The sequence below is a fragment of the Mobula birostris genome, chromosome 3 (genome assembly GCF_030028105.1).
Source record: "Mobula birostris isolate sMobBir1 chromosome 3, sMobBir1.hap1, whole genome shotgun sequence".
NCBI classification, from domain to species: Eukaryota; Metazoa; Chordata; class Chondrichthyes; order Myliobatiformes; family Myliobatidae; genus Mobula; species Mobula birostris.
In genome coordinates this window covers 209,856,919-209,875,703 of record NC_092372.1, presented here as the reverse complement: position 1 = coordinate 209,875,703, position 18,785 = coordinate 209,856,919, and the positions used below count along the sequence as shown (strand labels likewise).

General features: G+C 43.2%; 1 protein-coding gene across 3 annotated transcripts in view; it reads left to right on the top strand.

Moving 5' to 3' along the window:
• The window catches only part of rbm33a (RNA binding motif protein 33a), a 186,907-nt gene that overhangs the window by 17,282 nt on the left and 150,840 nt on the right, over nt 1-18,785 (top strand). For all 3 annotated transcript variants that reach the window (XM_072254056.1, XM_072254057.1, XM_072254055.1), the window contains exon 4: nt 5,567-5,637. In XM_072254056.1, the coding sequence (XP_072110157.1) occupies nt 5,567-5,637 (71 nt within the window). The remainder of the gene's footprint in view (nt 1-5,566; nt 5,638-18,785) is intronic.

The following is an 18,785-nucleotide window of genomic DNA, read 5'->3' as shown; positions in this document are numbered from 1 at the left end:
CAATTCGTATCCCCAGGTATTTGTAATCCTCCACCATGTCCACACTGACCCCCTGGATGGAAACAGGGGTCACTGGTACCTTAGTTCTCCTCAGGTCTACCACCAGCTCCTTAGTCTTTTTCACATTGAGCTGCAGATAATTCTGCTCACACCATGTGACAAAGTTTCCTACCGTAGCCCTGTACTCGGCCTCATCTCCCTTGCTGATGCATCCAACTATGGCAGAGTCATCAGAAAACTTCTGAAGATGACAACACTCTATGCAGTAGTTGAAGTCCGAGGTGTAAATGGTGAAGAGAAAGGGAGACAAGACAGTCCCCTGTAGAGCCCCAGTGCTGCTGATCACTCTGTCGGACACGCAGTATTGCAAGCACACGTACTGTGGTCTGCCAGTCAGGTAATCAAGAATCCATGACACCAAGAAAGCATCCACCTGTGTCACTGTCAGCTTCTCCCCCAGCAGAGCAGGGCGGATGGTGTTGAACGCACTGGAGAAGTCAAAAAACATGACCCTCACAGTGCTCGCTGGCTTGTCCAGGTGAGTGTAGACACGGTTCAGCAGGTAGACGATGGCATCCTCAACTCCTAGTCGGGGCTGGTAGGCGAACTGGAGGGGATCAAATGTGGCCTGACCATAGGCCGGAGCAGCTCCAGAACTACTCTCTCCAGGGTCTTCATGATGTGGGAGGTCAATGCCACTGGTCTGTAGTCATTGAGGCCGCTGGGGTGCGGCGACTTCGGCACAGGGACGAGGCAGGACGTCTTCCACAGCACAGGAACCCTCTGGAGCCTCAGGCTCAGGTTGAATACATGGCAAAGTACTCCACATAGCTGAGGGGCACAGGCTTGGAGCATCCTGGTACTGACACCATCCAGTCCTGCAGCCTTTCTTGGGTTGAAACCTTTCAGCTGTCTTCTCACCTGTTCAGCTGTGAAGCCCACCGTGGTGGTTTTGTGTGGGGATGGAGTATAGTCATGAGAGCAGGGTATTGTAAAGAATTTTGTGTTATGAAGAACAAAGGCAGAGCTGTTAGAGCAAAAACTGTTATTGTGATGCATTTGCTGAAAACCAGTGAATATAAAATGAAACTAAGAAAGAGGCTAAAGTGGCATAAGAAAAGTATTTTTTTTAAATCTGGAGAGCGATTAGGGTTTGGAATACATTGCCAGTGATCGTGAAAGATATAGAAGGAGTTGGATGAGAAGTCAAAATTAATTTAGTATCAAAGTACATACATTTCCAGATTACTTTGAGATTCTTTTTCTTAGACTTTTACTGGAAATTAATGAAATACGATAGAATTTATGAAAAACTTTTTAAAGACGGACAAATAACCAAAATACAAAAGAAGACATTTTATAAATAAATAATACAGGTGTCCCTGTTTTTCGAACGTTCGCTTTACAGCACCTTGCTGTTACGAAAGACCTACATTAGTTACCTATTTTCGCGAACAGAAGGTGTTTTCACTGTTATGAAAAAAGGCAACGTGTGAAAAAAGGCAGCATGTGAAAAAGGCAGTGCGTACCCCGAGCAGCCAAGCTCTTCCCCTGGAACTGCATTCTAGCCGGCGTTGCTTAAACATGTGCCTGTGAGCATCTGTGCTTTATGTCAATTTATTTTGAGCATCCGTCAGCAAGGTGAATTCTAAGGTATCGGAAAAGCCTAAAAGAGTTCGTAAGGGTGTCACACAGCGTAAAACTAGACATAATTAAGCGTTTCAATCGTGGTGAATGAAGTAAGGACAAAGTGAGTTTGGCTTGTGGAAGTTGACGAAGATGATGTTGAAGAGGTTTTGGCATCTCATGACCAAGAACTGATAGATGAAGAGCTGATGCAATTGGAAGAGGAAACGATAACAATCAAAACCGAATGTAGTAGCGAAAGTGAAGTCATCCAGGAACTGAATGTGAAGCAACTGCGTGAGATTTTTGCTGCAATTGACAACGCTGCAATGATTGCAGAAAAGTATGACTTTAATTTTGAAAGGGTTAGTAGGTTTAGGGCATATTTGCAAGATGGTTTGAGTGCTTACGAAGAACTGTATGATAGAAAAATGCGTGAGGCTAGCAGTCAAGCATACTGTCGTTTTTCAAACCTTCCACATCAGCCACAGCAGACGACGAACCTCGACCTTCGACATCGAGGCAGGCAGACATAAAAGAAGATGACCTGTGTGCCCTGATGGAAACAGATGATGATGAGATGACACCCCAGTGTCCCACCACCCCAACCTCTGACGACTCAGCCTAACACACCATCATCAGTGTGCTCGCTGTCTTCTCGATTCCGGTAAATGATACTACACTGTACATACATTATTTCTACTTTATATAGGCTGTGTATTTTTAGGTGTTATTTGGTTTGATTTGACAGCTTCATAGCTTAAAGGTTACTGGAGAAAGTGCTTCTGCCGAGAGCGCTTGCGCTGAGTGCTTCTGCCGAGAGTGCTTGCGTGAGATTTTCGCTACGGTGGACAGTGCAATGATTGCAGAAAAGTATTTCTACTTTATATAGGCTGTGTATTTATCATATCATTCCTGCTTTTACTATATGTTACTGTTATTTTAGGTTTTATGTGTTATTTGGCATGATTTGGTTTGGGTCTGGGAACGCTCACAAATTTTTCCCATATAAATAGATGGTAATTGTTTTTTCACTTTACGACATCCCGGCTTACGAACTGTTTCATTGGAGCGCTCTACCTTCGGATGGCGGGGGAAACCTGTACTGAGTTTAGATTCCTTAAAAGAAAGTCTGTAGGTTGTGGAGTCATTTCAGAGTTGAGCTGAGTGAATTATTTACGCTTGTTCAAGGTCCTGATAATAACTTTCCTTGAACGTGGTGGTGTGGGACCTAAGGCTCCTTGTACCTCCTGCCTGATAGTAGTAGCAAGAAGGAAGTATAGCCTGAATGGTGGGGGTCTTTGATGGATGCTGCTTTCTTGTGGCAGCGCACCATGTAAATGTGCTCAATGTTCAGGAGGGCTTTCCTATTGATGGACAAGGCTGTATCCATCACTTTCTCTGAAAAGAAAAATTTTGCAGGGTCATGAGTGCATATGGTGATGAACTGAATCACTCTTGAGAGCAGATATGGGATTGAAGAGTAAAATATTCTTTCATCTTTTAACCATTTTGTGAAAAGGATATCTTACTGCAGCGATCTTCAGGGAAATTAGCAATTGGCAATTAATATTGACTTTGTCAGCAACTCCAGACTTGGACTAAATAAAGCTGAGAGATGTATGACTTTGAAAGAGCACAGTATATATATGGTGATATTTCACATTAAAATGAATGGCATAACAGAAATGTATATTATGAGATGTTCTGTTAGTCCTGACGAAGGGCCTCAGCCTGAAACATTGACTGTACCTCTTCCTAGAGATGCTGCCTGGCCTGCTGCGTTCACCAGAGACTTTGATGTGTGTTGCTTGAATTTGCAGCATCTGCAGAATTCCTCGTCTTTGCGGTTATGAAATGTTCTATTGATTTTTTTTTTGGTTAAAATCCTATTTGATTTTGTCAATTGAATTAATAAGTGCCACCTCCCCACCATGTACCAAAGCAGTATGCACCAAAGCAGTAGAGCCAACGTCATGTTATGATCAACATACACAAAATGCTGGAGGAACTCAGCAGGCCAGGCAGCATCTGTAGAAAAGAGTAACAGTTGAAGTTTCGGGCTGAGGCCTATCATCAGTCCTGACTCTTTTCCATAGATGTTACCTGTTCTGCTGAGTTCCTTCAGAATTTTGTGCGTGTTGCTTTGGATTTCCAGCATCTGCAGATTTTCTTATGTTTATCATGTTACGAGCAGTCCATAAGACATAGAAGCAGAATTAGGCCTTTCAGCCTATCAAGTCTGCTCCGCCATTTCATCGCAGCTTATCCTCTATCGCATTCAACCCCATATATCTGCCCTCTCACCATATCCCTTGATGGCCCGATCAATCAGGAATCTATTAACTTCCGTTTTGAATTTTCCCACGCACTTACCCTCCACTGCAGTCTATGGCAGAGCATTCCACAGATTCACCACTCTCTGGCTAAAGAAATTTCTCCTTACTTCTGTTCCAGAAGGTCGTCCTGTGGCGACCCACTTTCTACGCAGGTGAACCGGCTCACAAAATGGCAGAGAGGCCAGCCGCACTGGGCTGCCTTCTTCACCAGCAAGGGGAGAAAGCCCACGCGCGGGAAGAGACTTTTGTAATGCACCTCTGACGTCATTTCCACCCGGAGAGGAGGGGAATGGAACTGCGTAAAAAACCAGTGCTGCGAAGTTTGAATAAACTAGTCTCGAGTGCAACTTACAGACTGCGTGTCGTTATTTCTAGCTCTGTGTGTAGCACATCGCTACAGTCCCTCAATTTTGAGGCTGTGCCCTCTCGTTCTGGATACCCTCACCAGAGGAAACATCCTCTCCACATCCACCTATCTAGTTATTTCAACATTCAGTAGGTTTCAATGAGATCCCCATGCATTCCTCTAAATTCCATTAAGTACAAACCCAAAGCTGCCAAATGCTCCTCATATGTTAGCCTCTTCATTCCTGGAATCATCCTCGTGAACCTCCTCTGGACTCTCTCCAATGACAACACATCCTTTCTGAAATATGGGGCCCAAAACTCTTGACAATACTCCCAAATGTGACTTGACTAGTGCCTTATAAAGGCTCAGCATTATCTCCTTGCTTTTATATTCCATTCCCCTTGAAATAAATGCTAACATTGCATTTGCCTTCTTTACCATAGACTCAACCTGTGAATTAACCTTTTGGGAGCCTTGATCAAGGACTCCCAAGTCACTTTGCACCTCTAATGTTTGAATTTTCTCTCCATTTTGGTAACAGTTAGAAGAAGCATGTTGGTGAAAGGGGAAATTACATTTGAATTTACTCCAGATTTGTCACCTAATTTAGCTTCCTGGCTTTTTAACCAGTGTCAGGACTTTGGCAAAATACTAACTTTTGCAGATGCCTTTGACCATTATATACTTACTGCAGGATGCAGTTCTTACATTGTCACTTGAGATAGGAATGTTACCAGCTGCTGATGGGGTCATGTCTGAGTTTTATGTTCAGGCAGCAATCAAAATGCTGTACTTTGGCAGTTACTGTTCAGTCACCAGTGTTGTCAATATTTTGTCAATGTATTTTTGTAATGATGAATGAGTAAAATTTGTTTAATTGAAATTTGTTTAATTGTCATAAAATTTATAATGATACATACCCAGGCTTGAAATTAAAATGTAGATGTGCAATATCATTGTTTAGAAACACAGTGAAGCAGAATGGAGATGTAATGTGAAATATAGATATGATTGAGAAATGGTAAATGCCTATTTTCACTTTCTAGTTTGGTCATGGTTTTATAAGTTTTTCACTCTCTTGATTTAGAGTGTAAGGACTTGGATCTATTAATTAGAAATAAAATAGCTGCAGCCTGACAGTTTAAAACTTGGATATTGCACAGCTGATTGAAGCTTATTGGATAAGGAAATTTAGAGGTAATTCAGAAATGTTGGTTAAGTTGATTTGGTGTTTTTTTTATTCACTTATTAGAATCTGTCTGACCCGTCTGATGAAGAGCTTGATGATAACCTTTTGCAGAGTGATGAAGAAGGAAATGAAAGGTACAGTAATGGGGAAATTGAGCACAAGACTAATTTTGCAGATCCACAGTATTGCTGTTCCGTTACTAACTTTCCTTTCAATTCATCTGTGTAGATACCTGATCAAAGAAAAAATGAGTGTAAAGCTCCTTAAAACACCTTTATCCACTTACCAAAAACTATTGTAATTAAATAAGATGGTATTTAAAACATTATTTTAATATTGACTCAGTCATAGAGATAAGCTGCATAAGAGATATACTTAGTGGCCACTTTATTAGGTACAGGAATACTATACCTAATAAAGTGGTCACAGGATTAGTCTTCTGCTGCTGTAGCCCATCCACTTCAAGGGTTAATGTATTGTGCATTCTGAGATGTACTTCTGTACACCACTGTTATAACCAGTGGTTATTTAAGTTAATGTTGCCTTTCTGTCAGCTTGAACCAGCCTGACCATTCTCTTCTGACCTCTGTCGTTAATAAGGTGATTTTACCCACTCAGTGGATGTATTTTGCACTATTTTCTGTAAATTCTTGACTCACTTTTAAATTTTGCACTTGGAAAGACAAAAACTCATTAGAGATTACTAGCATTGCTTTAATGTATAAGAAATCGTGACTCGTGAATTTAATTGAGGTTTTCAAAAAGTAAAGTTCAGAGTAAATTTATTACCAAAGGACATATATGTTCCATATTCACTTTCTTGCGGGCTTGACATTCACTTTCTTGCGGGCAGTCACAGTAATACAAAGGAACACAATAGAATCACTGAAAAACAGACAACTATTGTGCAAAAGCCAACAAACCGCAAATACAAAATGAAAGTCATAATAAATAAGTAAGCAATAAATACTGAAAAGTCCTTGAAAGTAAGTCCACAGTTTTGTGGGAGCAGTTCAGTATTGGGGTGAGTGAAGTTATCCCCTTTGGTTCAAGAACCTGATGGTTGAGGGGTAATAACTGTTCCTGAACCTGGTGGTTTGGGTTCTGAGGCTCCTGTACCTCCTTCCTGATGCTGCAGTGAGAAGAAAGCAACGGTGCTCCTTGTAGATGTGCTCAGTAGTGGGGAAGGCTCTACCGTGATAGACTGGGCCATATCCATTACTTTCGTAAGTATTTCTATTCAAGAGCGGTGATGCTTCCATGTCAGGCCATAATGCAAACAGTCAATATACTCTCCACTGCACATCTATAGAAGTTTGTCAAAATTTTAGTTGATGTGCCAAATCTTTGCAAACTTCTTAAAAAAAAAAGTAGAGGCGATGGTGTGCCTTCTTTGTAATGTCACAGGACAGGACCCAGGACAGATCCTCAGAAATGATAACATTGAGGAATTTAAAGTTGCTGACCCTCCACCTCTAATTCCCTGACGAAGACTGCCTTCTAGGCCTCTGATTTCCTCCTCCTGCAGTCAACAATCAGCTCTTTGGTTTGGCTGAGATTGAGTGTTTGTTGTGACACCATTCAGCTAGATTTTCAGTCTCCCTCCTATATGCTGATTCATCACCATCTTTGATTTGGCTAATGACAGGGGTGTCATCAGCAAACTTAAATATGGCATTGAGCTCCAATGACTGGAGCTGTGCTTAACCACACAATCGTAAGTGTAATATGAGTTAAGCAGGGGGCTAAGCACACAGCTTTGTGTTGTACCTATGCCATTGATGATTGTGGAGGAGGTGTTGCCAATCTGAACAGAATGGGGTCTGCAGGTAAAAAGACTGAGAATCCAGTTGCATAAAGAGGTAATGAGGCTTAGTTCTTGTACCTTACTGATCAGTTTTGTGAGGATGATGGTATTGGGATGCAGAGCTGTAGTGAAATAGCATCTGTTGTGATGGTAGGCAAATGGAAGAGCAGTTAAAGATGTTTGGTGGTAGGATCCTCTTCAAGATGGTGGAAGTTGCTGAGAATGAATGATGTGTTGGATGTAGAGGCTCATGAGGTGATGGTTGAGGACAAGAGGAACTTTATTCCTGTTAAAGTGGAGGGAAGATGGGCTGAGCATGGATGTTGGGACTGCTGAATGGATCCTGACTTGGATCTGGGCCGGACCCTCCAAATATCCGGATCTGCATCTCATTTCTTTTTTACACTACCTTACTTTCCATTTTTCTATTTTCCAATTATGATTTATAATTTAAATTTTTAATATTTACTATTGATTTGTAATCCAGGGAGCGGGAAGCGCAGAATCAAATATCGCTATGATGATTGTACGTTCTAGTATCAATTGTTTGGCGACAATAAAGTATAAAATATAGAGGAGATTGGGTGAGGGCAGCATCAATGGTTGAGGAAGGGAAACTTCACTGAAGAATTTGGACATCGCTGATGTTCTAGAAAGGAAAGCCTCATCCTGGGAACTGATGCGGTGGAGTTGAAGGAACTGAGAAATAGAATGGCATTTTTACAGGAGACGGGGTGGAAAGAGGTATAGTCAAGACTAGACAACTGGGTGACCCGTTGGGGCACCCTTTGAGAGAAGGATAGTGCAGTCTGATGTGACCAGAATGAACGTTAAATTTTCCTGAATGCTATTGCTATCTCTTTGATTTGGAAATTAAAGAAGAAAAACTCAGCTTATTAAAGAAGAAAGACGCATAGCAAGACAAATACGTGACCAGAATGAACATTAAATATCCATGAAGTGAATTTGAAGGAATCAGGCTTGCTGGGTCATGTCTGGAATTAAATGTCTGATGTAATGATGGATTTGGCCTTGAATAATCACAGAAGGATTCCATCGATTCCTAGTTGGAATGACTTCTTTGGCACCAAAGGATGTCATTTGGAAGAGGCAATTGTATTGTCTGATGTTCTTCCTGAATTAGTTTGCAATAGTTTCATCATTGCTGTACAAGTTGAGGAGTTCATTAAGTAGAGGCTGCAAATTGCCTATCCTGACCTTCGAACCAACATCAGCAGAAATGTGTCAGCATGTGAGTCGTGCATTTTGCCTTGCTGTTTCTCTGTTGGGGTATTGTCATCGAAAGTGGCCATTGTCGTCTTCAGCAACTCTTGCAATAATTACTCTGTGCCACATATTCTCAAGTTGATCTTTCTTTTTCTCCTCTGTTTCTTCCTCTCTCCTCCTCCTCTGTTTTTGTCATTCTGGAGACACGCAGCCCTTTCATCCTTCGTCTCTTCATCTCTTCTACCATTCGTTCCTTCTCCCTGATCCTGGAGTCGTGCGGCCCTGGCCTGATCGGATTCTTGTTCTCTTTTCCGTCTGTGCCTATTGTCATTTTGGAGACGTGCATGCCTGTCCTCCTCTGTCTCGTCTTCTCTCATCTTTTTTGTCCTGACTCTTTGATCCTGGAGTCGTGCGGCCCTGGCCTCATCCGATTGTTGTTCTCTCCCTCTCCTTGCCGCTTCCTGACGACATTTGGCGTCATCTTTTGACCATAATGCCCCCCTTCTCTTTCCACGCGGCATAATTAGGCTATCCATATATTTTTACCCTAATGCTTGATAGAAGATAGGAAGCAGTATCACCAAAGCCTCCAAGCTGCTGAGGCTGGCCGTGTGTATGCGTCGGGCTGTGGCGTCCCAATTTCCATGATGGCCGATCGGGTCTCGTGTGAAAAGCAGCCTGTTGACTTTTGGCGAATGAGCAATTTTATGTGAATACATATCCCTAAACTTTGCCTGCATTCTGTAAGTTAGCACATTTTAATTCGATTTAGCCAAAAAGAAGTGCTGCTGTAATGTACCGTTTGCGCTAATTGGAGGTCACAAACAGACAGACAGAGCATGAGAGTTTTAGTAGTATAGCTGTGTACATACATCTATTGATGCTTCTGGACACATCTTCAGTGATGTTCCTGGAATCATCGGGTGTTTTGGGTCTTTCAACATCATACAACCTCCTCCAGGTGACCCAGCCGGGGCTGATCAGACCCCAGCTTGTGTCCAGATGGCTAGCTGCTTATGACTCCATAGCTCCCCTCTTTTGAGCCACAGCCATCTTGAGGCCCTCTCTGCCACATCGGTGGTACTGCGGATGGCTCTCCTCTTCCTCTCTCCCTCGATGCCCAAAATGCGGAAGGCTCTAACTAAAGAACGGGCTACGAATCCCCTACAACCAACCTCCACTGGGAGACACCTCGCTCTCCATCCAGCCTGCTGACAGTTGCTGACCAGTCCTGCGTACTTGGAGAGCTTCCTTTCAAAGGCCTCCTCCAAGCTATCTTCCCATGGGACTGTCAGCTCCAGCAGCGCCACTTGCTTAGTAGACTCAGACACTAGGACAATGTCTGGTCGCAGGGTGGTGGCTGCGATATGGTGTCGTGGTTTCTCGTTTCTTACAAACAACAAGGAGACGCAGAAAATCCTTCAAGGCGTTTTAAACTTTAATTTGCAAATCAAAGCTGAGACAATCAGAAAGCTAGTAGCTGACTGCCCATCGAGGCTTGTACACAGCATTTTTTATAGCAATCTCCTATCTTAGCTATATTATCATATCCAGACGGCCTGTGATCACATATCATCAATACATCCACTCTCGACCTTCCACTATTGTTTTACTCCCCAATTTAATTATGTCCTAGTTTACTTTTTAGACCAGGTGTCCCCTCATCCCTAACCACAGTTATTTCTTAATTGGTCTTGTTTTGACATACTGCCACATATTTCATTACCTTACTCGCCACCGTTATCTTCCTACTTGGTTTCATTCTAGTTCTCTTCATGAATTAATAGTGATTAGGTCAAAAGTCCTGGCTACATAGTGAATACCCTCTATTCAGCTAGCAGTGATTACATAGTAAATATAGAAAATATAATGTGTGCATTTGAGTGAATACTGAAATACTGTTGAGTAAATATTGTAAATACTGTAATACATAGAAAATACAATGTATGCGTTTACATTTTCCAATATAATCCGCCCTTTGAGACCCACAGGGTCTCATACAGAGAGAGAGAGGACTGAGAGTCTATGCACAAAAGCTCAAATAAAGCCACGCATTTACTCCCAAATTTGGGTTAAACTATAGTTTTCTGCGCTTAAGACTCAAAGTGTTCTCTCTCTAACTCCCTAGGCCGCTGAGCCAAAAACCCATTCCTTCGTAACTGAGACAGGGAAAAAGACTCAGGAGCCTTCACAGCCTAATCCCCACATATCTCATCTCTCTCCTGTTCGTCTTGCATGTCTCATAGACTGTACGAATACATCATCGGTGTCTCCTTCTCCATAGGGCTCGACCCAACAATTTCCAGGAGCATCGGAAACCGTTTCATTGCAGCACGCACTACAAGCGACTTGAGGCATGGAAGAAAACAGCACAGAATGACCGCACAGCTTAGCAATACAATACCAATGGTTACTGCAATCTTGGTCAGCCATGCTCCCCATCCTCCTAGTTTATTATTTAACCAGTCAAAGAACTGATGTCCAAACCCTGCATTTTGTTTAACTTCCTTTCTTAAATTTTTCAGTTTATTCATTGCTCTGGTAAACGATCCCTCCAGTCTAGTATTATTCGGTATAGAGGTACAGCACTGTTCCCCAAACATTACACAAACTCCTCCTTTCTCTGCCAATAGCCAGTCTAACCTGTCTATTCTGCCACGCCACTCTACTGGTTGCATCTAGCTGCTGCCCCAAGGCCTCTAGTGCATCATCAGTGTAGTTAATGAATCTCTGTTGATTATAATATATATAATTTATCCATTCAACATTTTTACTAACCCCTATAATAGGTGTAAGTGCCTCCCAGCCCGCAGCAATCTCATTTCTTGCCTTAAATTCATTAGGTATACCTCTCGGCTGTCCTATACTGTCGATTTGGGTTGTTGGATCAGGTTCATATTTTCTCTTCCTTCGTCGCAGTATCTGCTGCTTCAGAGCGTCAAATTGTACTTCAGGGGATACTACAACTTCTTGAATCAGCATAACTCGTGTACATGTACTTGTCCAACCGAGGGGGAGCGTGGATCTCAGACCTCCCTCCTTCCCACAGAGCCACCTGCTAACGGGAAGGTCTGGGCATCCAGTGCACCATCGGGCGGAGGGGTACCTGTCTTGTATCTCTGGCCTGGGGTTACATCCCAAGTCTTAGCACAGTTACCACTGAAATGTCCAACCAAGAGATCACCCATCCGTGTGAAACATTCATAACTCAAATGCTCCTGCATTTTGAGCTTTTCAAATGTGGATGTCTGGCTTCTTTTATTCATAGCCCACGGTCTGCTGTAATTACAGTTAGAGGCAAGCTTGTTTTGATCATACTGCGAGGAAGTCTGGTATAACATACACCAATAAGGGCACATTGGTGTGTTATCAATACATTTCCGATAACAAGGATCTATCCCGCTACAAATTCCCATACTGCAGGTCTTGACTATACTTGGACACTACTGCGCACACTGCCCCCTCCACTCCTTTCGCCATTGCGCGCAGGTGGAAGAGTTGTATGGCATGGGGACTACATACTGTGCTGGATTTGCTCTTGAGCATAGATAACAATTCTGTCTCTTCATCATTCCTGCTGTATAATTTGCCCATTGGTACCACATGTTCTGGTACCATGGTACGGAGGTAACCATTGTGTTCCTCTTACTTTCTCTCAGATTTGGTGGAATCCTAACAGTCCCATGCCACATCTGCCAAATTAATGGTCTCCAAATCTGCACAAGAGTATCTGAGTGTATCCTCCCGGAGGGCGGGACTGGTCGCCCACAAGTCATCCCCATTATCTGAAAGAGTACTACCATCCATAACCCCATCCTTAGGGTCTTCGGGCCTGTCCTCAGGACCAAAAATTTCCCTTATTACTTGGTTAAGTTCCTGCGGTTCAGTGTCAGCTTCTTGTTGCTCTTGCCTGTCCCCTACTGTTTGTTCCTCTTCACCACTTACCTCGGTTGGCACACATGACTGTACCTGCGGGATTGCTCTAGTGCAGTGACTGAGATGATACCAGGTGGAGCGTCCTTCCACTTGAACTGCGGTGAGTGATGCTTTGGTTACTATAAAGGGCCTTTCTCTTCTGGGTTCATTCCACTTTCTTCGAAACGCTCGCACGTAGACCTGATCGCCTGGCTTGATTGGTCCTTCCCCTTGATCAATCTCTGGCTCTTTCTGTTTTTCCTGTACATAAATAGACTTATGCATCATAGTTAATTGCCACATGTATTGTTTTAATTCCAATTCCAGTTGTTCTAAACTAGGCCCTTTATATGGTCCTCTCCACCGGGGCACTGGCATGGGCCTTCTGATTAGCATTTCATGCGGTGTTAGACACGTCATCCGATTAGTCTGCATGCGGTAGCTCGTTAATGCTAATGGTAGTGCATCGACCCAATTAAGTTTAGTATCTGCACAGATTTTGTTTAGTTTGGTTTTTAAGGTCCCGTTAATTCTTTCCACCATACCCTGCGACTGAGGGTGATACACACATCCAAATCTCTGCTTTATTCTCAGTGCTCGCAGAACTAACTTGACCACTTTTTGAATGAAAGCTGAACCATTGTCTGAGCTAATTTCTGTCGGTATCCCAAACCTTGGGATCACTTTGTTTGTCAGGAATTTCACCACTGTTCCTGCCCCTTGATCTTTCGAGGGTACTGCCTCTACCCATCTGCTGAATCTGTCGATTACCATCAACATGTATCTTTTCCCTCTTACTGTTTTTATCATGTCTATATAGTCAATCACTAGGTGTTTAAATGGCCCTTCAGGTACGGGTATATGACCTATTGGGGTTGTAATTCCTTTCCGATTATTATTCTGCACACATATCTCGCACTGTGACAACACATGGTCTACTGAAGCCTGTAAATAAGGCGACCAAAATCCATCCTTTTTTATTTTTGTTATTACTTCCCCCCTTGCACAATGATCCATCCCATGTGCTTCTGAGATCAGGATAGTCAGTAAAGGGGTGGGAGCTACCAGTAGGCCATCTTCCGTGGTCCATAGGCCTTCTGGGATTTGCTTGGCCCCCCCCCCCCCCCCCTTCGTCTCCACAGTGTTTGTTCTGCCAAAGTTGCCTTTCCCTGTATTTCAATTAGGTCCTCTACCATAGGTTCCGGCTCTAGACTTACCTGGGGTGCGCTGACAACGGATGTACACCCTGACGCTTTCCTGGCTGCTTCATCTGCAGCTTGATTTCCCTTTGTTACTGTATCGTTTCCTTTTTTATGTGCCTGGCATTTTACTATAGCCAGTGCTTTAGGTTTCATTAGCGCTTTTATTAGATCTAAAATCTGCTGACAGTGCTGTATGGGATCTCCATTGCTCTTTTTAAAACCTCTCTGTTTCCACACTGTAGATTACTCCTCAAGCTTGTATGTCCTGCTTCCTTCATTATTTTCCTTAGTGGCGTTACAATTTCAGCATATTCCCCAAACCAATCTGAGCTATATCCTGTCAGTCCCAGAAATGTCATCATCTGTCTCACTGTCTGGGGCTTGGGAGCTTTAGTTATAGCCTCAATTTGATCCGGCGCTATTGCCTTCACTCCCTTGGATATCACTCTACCTAGGTATTCTACCTGTTGCTTGCAAAATTGCAGCTTCTTTCTAGATACCTTATGCCCTCCATGCGCCAGTCTCTCTAAAAGGGTTATGGTATCCTGTTCACACTGTCCCTCACTCTCGGAGCAAATCAACAAATCATCCACATACTGTATCAATGTACTTTCCAACGATATGCCCTCTAGGTCCACCTTTAACACTTGCTTAAATACGTGTGGTGAATGTTTAAATCCTTAAGGCATTCTAGTGTAGGTATACTGGTTGTTTCTGTATATAAATGCAAATAGGTACTGACACTGATCTACCAGGGGAACGCTGAAAAAAGCCGAATACAAATCAATCACCGAAAAATAGTCTGCCTCTAGTGGAACGTTAGTCAAGAGCGTGTGTGGGTTGGGAACTACTGCTGGCCAGTCCTCCATTACCTCATTCACCGCTCGCAAGTCATGCACCAGTCTCCATTTAGATTTATCCGCTTTAAGGACAGGTAACAGTGGGGTATTACATGGGCTGTCTGTCCTTAGTACTCCTGCCTCCAGTAGCTCCTGTATCGTTGGCGCTACTCCCTCTTCTGCCTCTGGTTTCAGGGGATATTGTGGTCTCCTGGGTGGAACTGCTCCCTTTTTCAGCTTTATTTCTACCGGACTAGCTGTTCTTATTTTCCCTACATCCGTGTCATGTTGTGACCACAGAATAGATGGTAACCTATCTAGCCTGTTATCTCTCTGCCCCCTTCCTTGGGATTTCCAGTCCTGCCTGGGTTGCTGTTTAAATTTATTCTGTCCCTGATAGGGCATTTGCGGGAAAAGCTCCCCCAAAGACGTTTATTATTGGCATGGGGTTTTCCGGACTCTGTCTTACAGCACGACCGGTCCCTCCATATAATGGCATTTCATTCATTTCAACGGCTGTGCTTAAATCGGTCATTGCTGGCTGCATCTTCTTGCCTTTTTCTTTTTCCTTCTTTTTAAGTTCTTCAAGCTGCATTTGTATCAGCTTTCTTTGCTTCTTGCTGCTCAGTCAACTTTCGTTTGTCTTTTCGATACTTTTCGACCGTATGGGCTACGTGGTCCCTGAATTCCTGTGGGGTCATTGACATCAGTCCGGCCACTTCCTCAAGTTTAGACTTAACTTGGGAAGGCATCGCATCCAAAACAGCACTTCGGAACATCCAGGTCATAAACGGGTTGCCTTCCACCTCTTGTTCAATTTCCAGTCTCCACCTTTTCAACTGATTTTCTATGTAGGGTACTGGATTTTCAGTGTCTCCCAGTGGATCCCCTTTCATGGCTTTGGGGTCCATTTTGGGTGGATAGAGCTCCCTGAGGGCCCCCCGTACCCTCTGCCTCACTGTGTCAAATCTGGCCCCGTCAATCAGTGTGCTGTCTGCGTTCTGTATGCCAGCCGCTTCCATCAGCTCTCACAGTCCGGAGGTTCCCATCATCCTTATCAGCAGCGCCTTCAAATCTCCCATAGCCAACATTCGTCCCGTGGTTTCTTCCTCAAAGGCCCTAATCCATTTCCCTGCACCCTCATGTAGGCTGGGCAGGGTGTTTTTCAGCCCTTCCAGGTCCTGGGATCCCCAAGGAATATACTGTACTTGTCCCAATCCTTTTACTAACAACGGCATCATTCTCCCTTTCCTTTCCCAAATCTTCTGACTCACTACTTGCCTATTTAATAGTACTATTTTTCTAACTCTATTTCTATGCCTAGCCTTATGGTTTATCTCACCAGCGTCTGAATTCTCTATCAAACTATCTTTGTCTCTTACTACGTTCTGCCCGTGCAGACCCCTACTTAGGGCGGTATCCACAGAACCTTTTACACCTCGCCTATGCAGACCCTTACACTTCTTAAGGCGGTATTCACGAGGATTTTTAATTTGCACCTCGCCTATGCAGACCCTTACACTTCTTAAGGCGGTATTCACGAGGATTTTTAATTCTCCTTCCCTGCCTGTTCAGACCTTCGTTCCGTGCGAAGCGGTATCCACAGGGACTTACCAACACCACGTGGAATTTTCTTACTTAACTTGTACTTACCCCCACTGCCGTGCTCTTGATTAATCCTCTGAGCCTCCTTTTATCCCCGATTCTGCCAGATTCTTTGGATCGGAGAGACCTTTCGGCAATTGCTTCACACTTCTGAGTCCCCGAGACCCCCCAAAACCAACAGAATTCTTAGTCCGAATTATCGCAAAAAGCGCTCACTTTTTTCTTTGGGTGCACCCTTAATTCTATTAGCCTCGTGAGGGTCCCCGAGGGACCGGGAAGCGTCCCAATCTGCCGTTCCCTTCCTCGCGGGTCTCTATCCGATCCTGTTCGTGACGCCAATTTTGTCGTGGTTTCTTGTTTCTTACAAACAACAAGGAGACGCAGAAAATCCTTCAAGACGTTTTAAACTTTAATTTGCAAATCAAAGCTGAGACAATCAGAAAGCTAGTAGCTGACTGCCCATCGAGGCTTGTACACAGCATTTTTTATAGCAATCTCCTATCTTAGCTACATTATCATATCCAGACGGCCTGTGATCACATATCATCAATACATCCGCTTTCAACCTTCCACTATTGTTTTACTCCCCAATTTAATTATGTCCTAGTTTACTTTTTAGACCAGGTGTCCCCTCATCCCTAACCACAGTTATTTCTTAATTGGTCTTGTTTTGACATACTGCCACATATTTCATTACCTTACTCGCCACCATTATCTTCCTACTTGGTTTCATTCTAGTTCTCTTCATGAATTAATAGTGATTAGGTCAAAAGTCCTGGCTACATAGTGAATACCCTCTATTCAGCTAGCAGTGGTTACATAATAAATATAGAAAATATAATGTGTGCATTTGAGTGAATACTGAAATACTGTTGCGTAAATATTGTAAATACTGTAATACATAGAAAATACAATGTATGCGTTTACATTTTCCAATAATGGTTGGGGAACTTCAGCTGCCCTTCGAGGTCCACCAACAGCTGCCAGTCCCTTGCAGAGGTCAGAATGCCTGCAGATGTTCTTTTGGCAGGTATTGGCTGCTCCCCAGCTCTGACAAAGGCAATGGTCTGCTTGGAGTGTCGGGACCACTTCACCTACTCAATTCCTGCGCTGACGGCTTCAGTGATGGTCTTCAGGACCTGATCATGCCTCCACCTGTACCGTCCCTCACCAAGTGCCCTTGCACAGCTGCTGAGGATGTGCTCCAGGGTTCCTCGCTTGGAGCACAGTGGGCACCCAGATGACTCTGCCTTGCCCCATGTGAGCAGGATAGCTGTGCGAATCGGTAGGTTGATAAAAGATGTCAATTGACAGCAATAGAGACAAAAGATCAAGAAAAGGGAGCGATATATCAGAAATAGACCAAGTGAGTTTAAGGGCAGGGTAGACGTTGAAGGCAAAGTTGATGAAACTTGATGAGCTCAGTATGGGTGTATGAAGCACCACTAATGTAGATGTCAATGTAGTGCTTCAAGAGTTGGGGAGCATTATACTAGGGAAGGGTTTGGAACATGGATCGTTTCATATATCCAACAGAAGACATGCACAGCTGGGGCTTTGCAGGTATCCATGGCTGCCCCTTGAGTTTGTAGAAAGTGGGAGGAGCTGAAGGAAAAATTGAGGTTAAGAGCCCCAACATTCTTTCTTCTACCTCCCCCCCCACCACTTCCATTAGAGCAGAAGATAGAAAAGACTGAATGCATGTATCACCAATGACAGCTTCAATTCTGCTGTTATATGACTATTGAATGATCCCCTGAAGCAATAAGTGGACTCTTGACCTCTCAGTCTGCTTCGTTATAACTTTGTGCCTTTTTGCCTACCTGTACTGTACTTTCTCTGTAACTGTATAACTTTATTTTGTACTCTGTTATGGTGTTTTTATCTGAGAAGCTGCGAGAGGGAAGTGGTAGAGGTGGGTGCAATTACAACATTTATAAACCATTTGGACAGTACATGGATAGGAAAAGTTTAAAGCGATATGGGTCAAATACAGGCATGTAAAATTGGCTCAGGAAGACCCTTATTCAGCATGAATAAAGGGTCGAATGGTCTGTATCTATGCTGTATAACTCAATGATTATCTGACTCTAATCCATTTTATTCTCCTACTTTCCCATCAACATCCATAGATTGTTCTACTTGCTACACACTAAGAGCAATTTACAGTGATTAATTAATTTGCCCACCATGCTTTTGAGTGTGGGAGGAAAATGGAGCACTTGGAGGAAACCCAGGCTGTCACAGGGACAACGGATAAACTTCACTCACTTGATATCAGAGGTCAAGATCAAGCCCATGTCTTGGAGCTTTGAGGAACGAACTTTATTAGTTGTACCGTTGTCAACCCTCTAAATTGCAAATGTTTTCCTGCCTTTTGGAGGAGTAAGGAATGTTTCATCACAAGTTTAAATAAACAGCATTTTGAACATATTCTAGTTATTTTATTCTTCAATGAACAATAAGTTGAAAAGTAAATTATCCTTAAGACAATGATGATAACATGTGCACTTGGTAGTTACTTTCATTCATACCTTTCTCTTTTTAAAGTTGCTTCTCTGCTACTTACAGCTTTCAGCCAGATAAGCAAAAATGCAATTGAAACCTTTGCATGTTGTACTAAGGACGTTGTGTGAACTTTGGTCAAAAGAAATGGTGATTACTGTGCTCCCTGAACATGAATCACT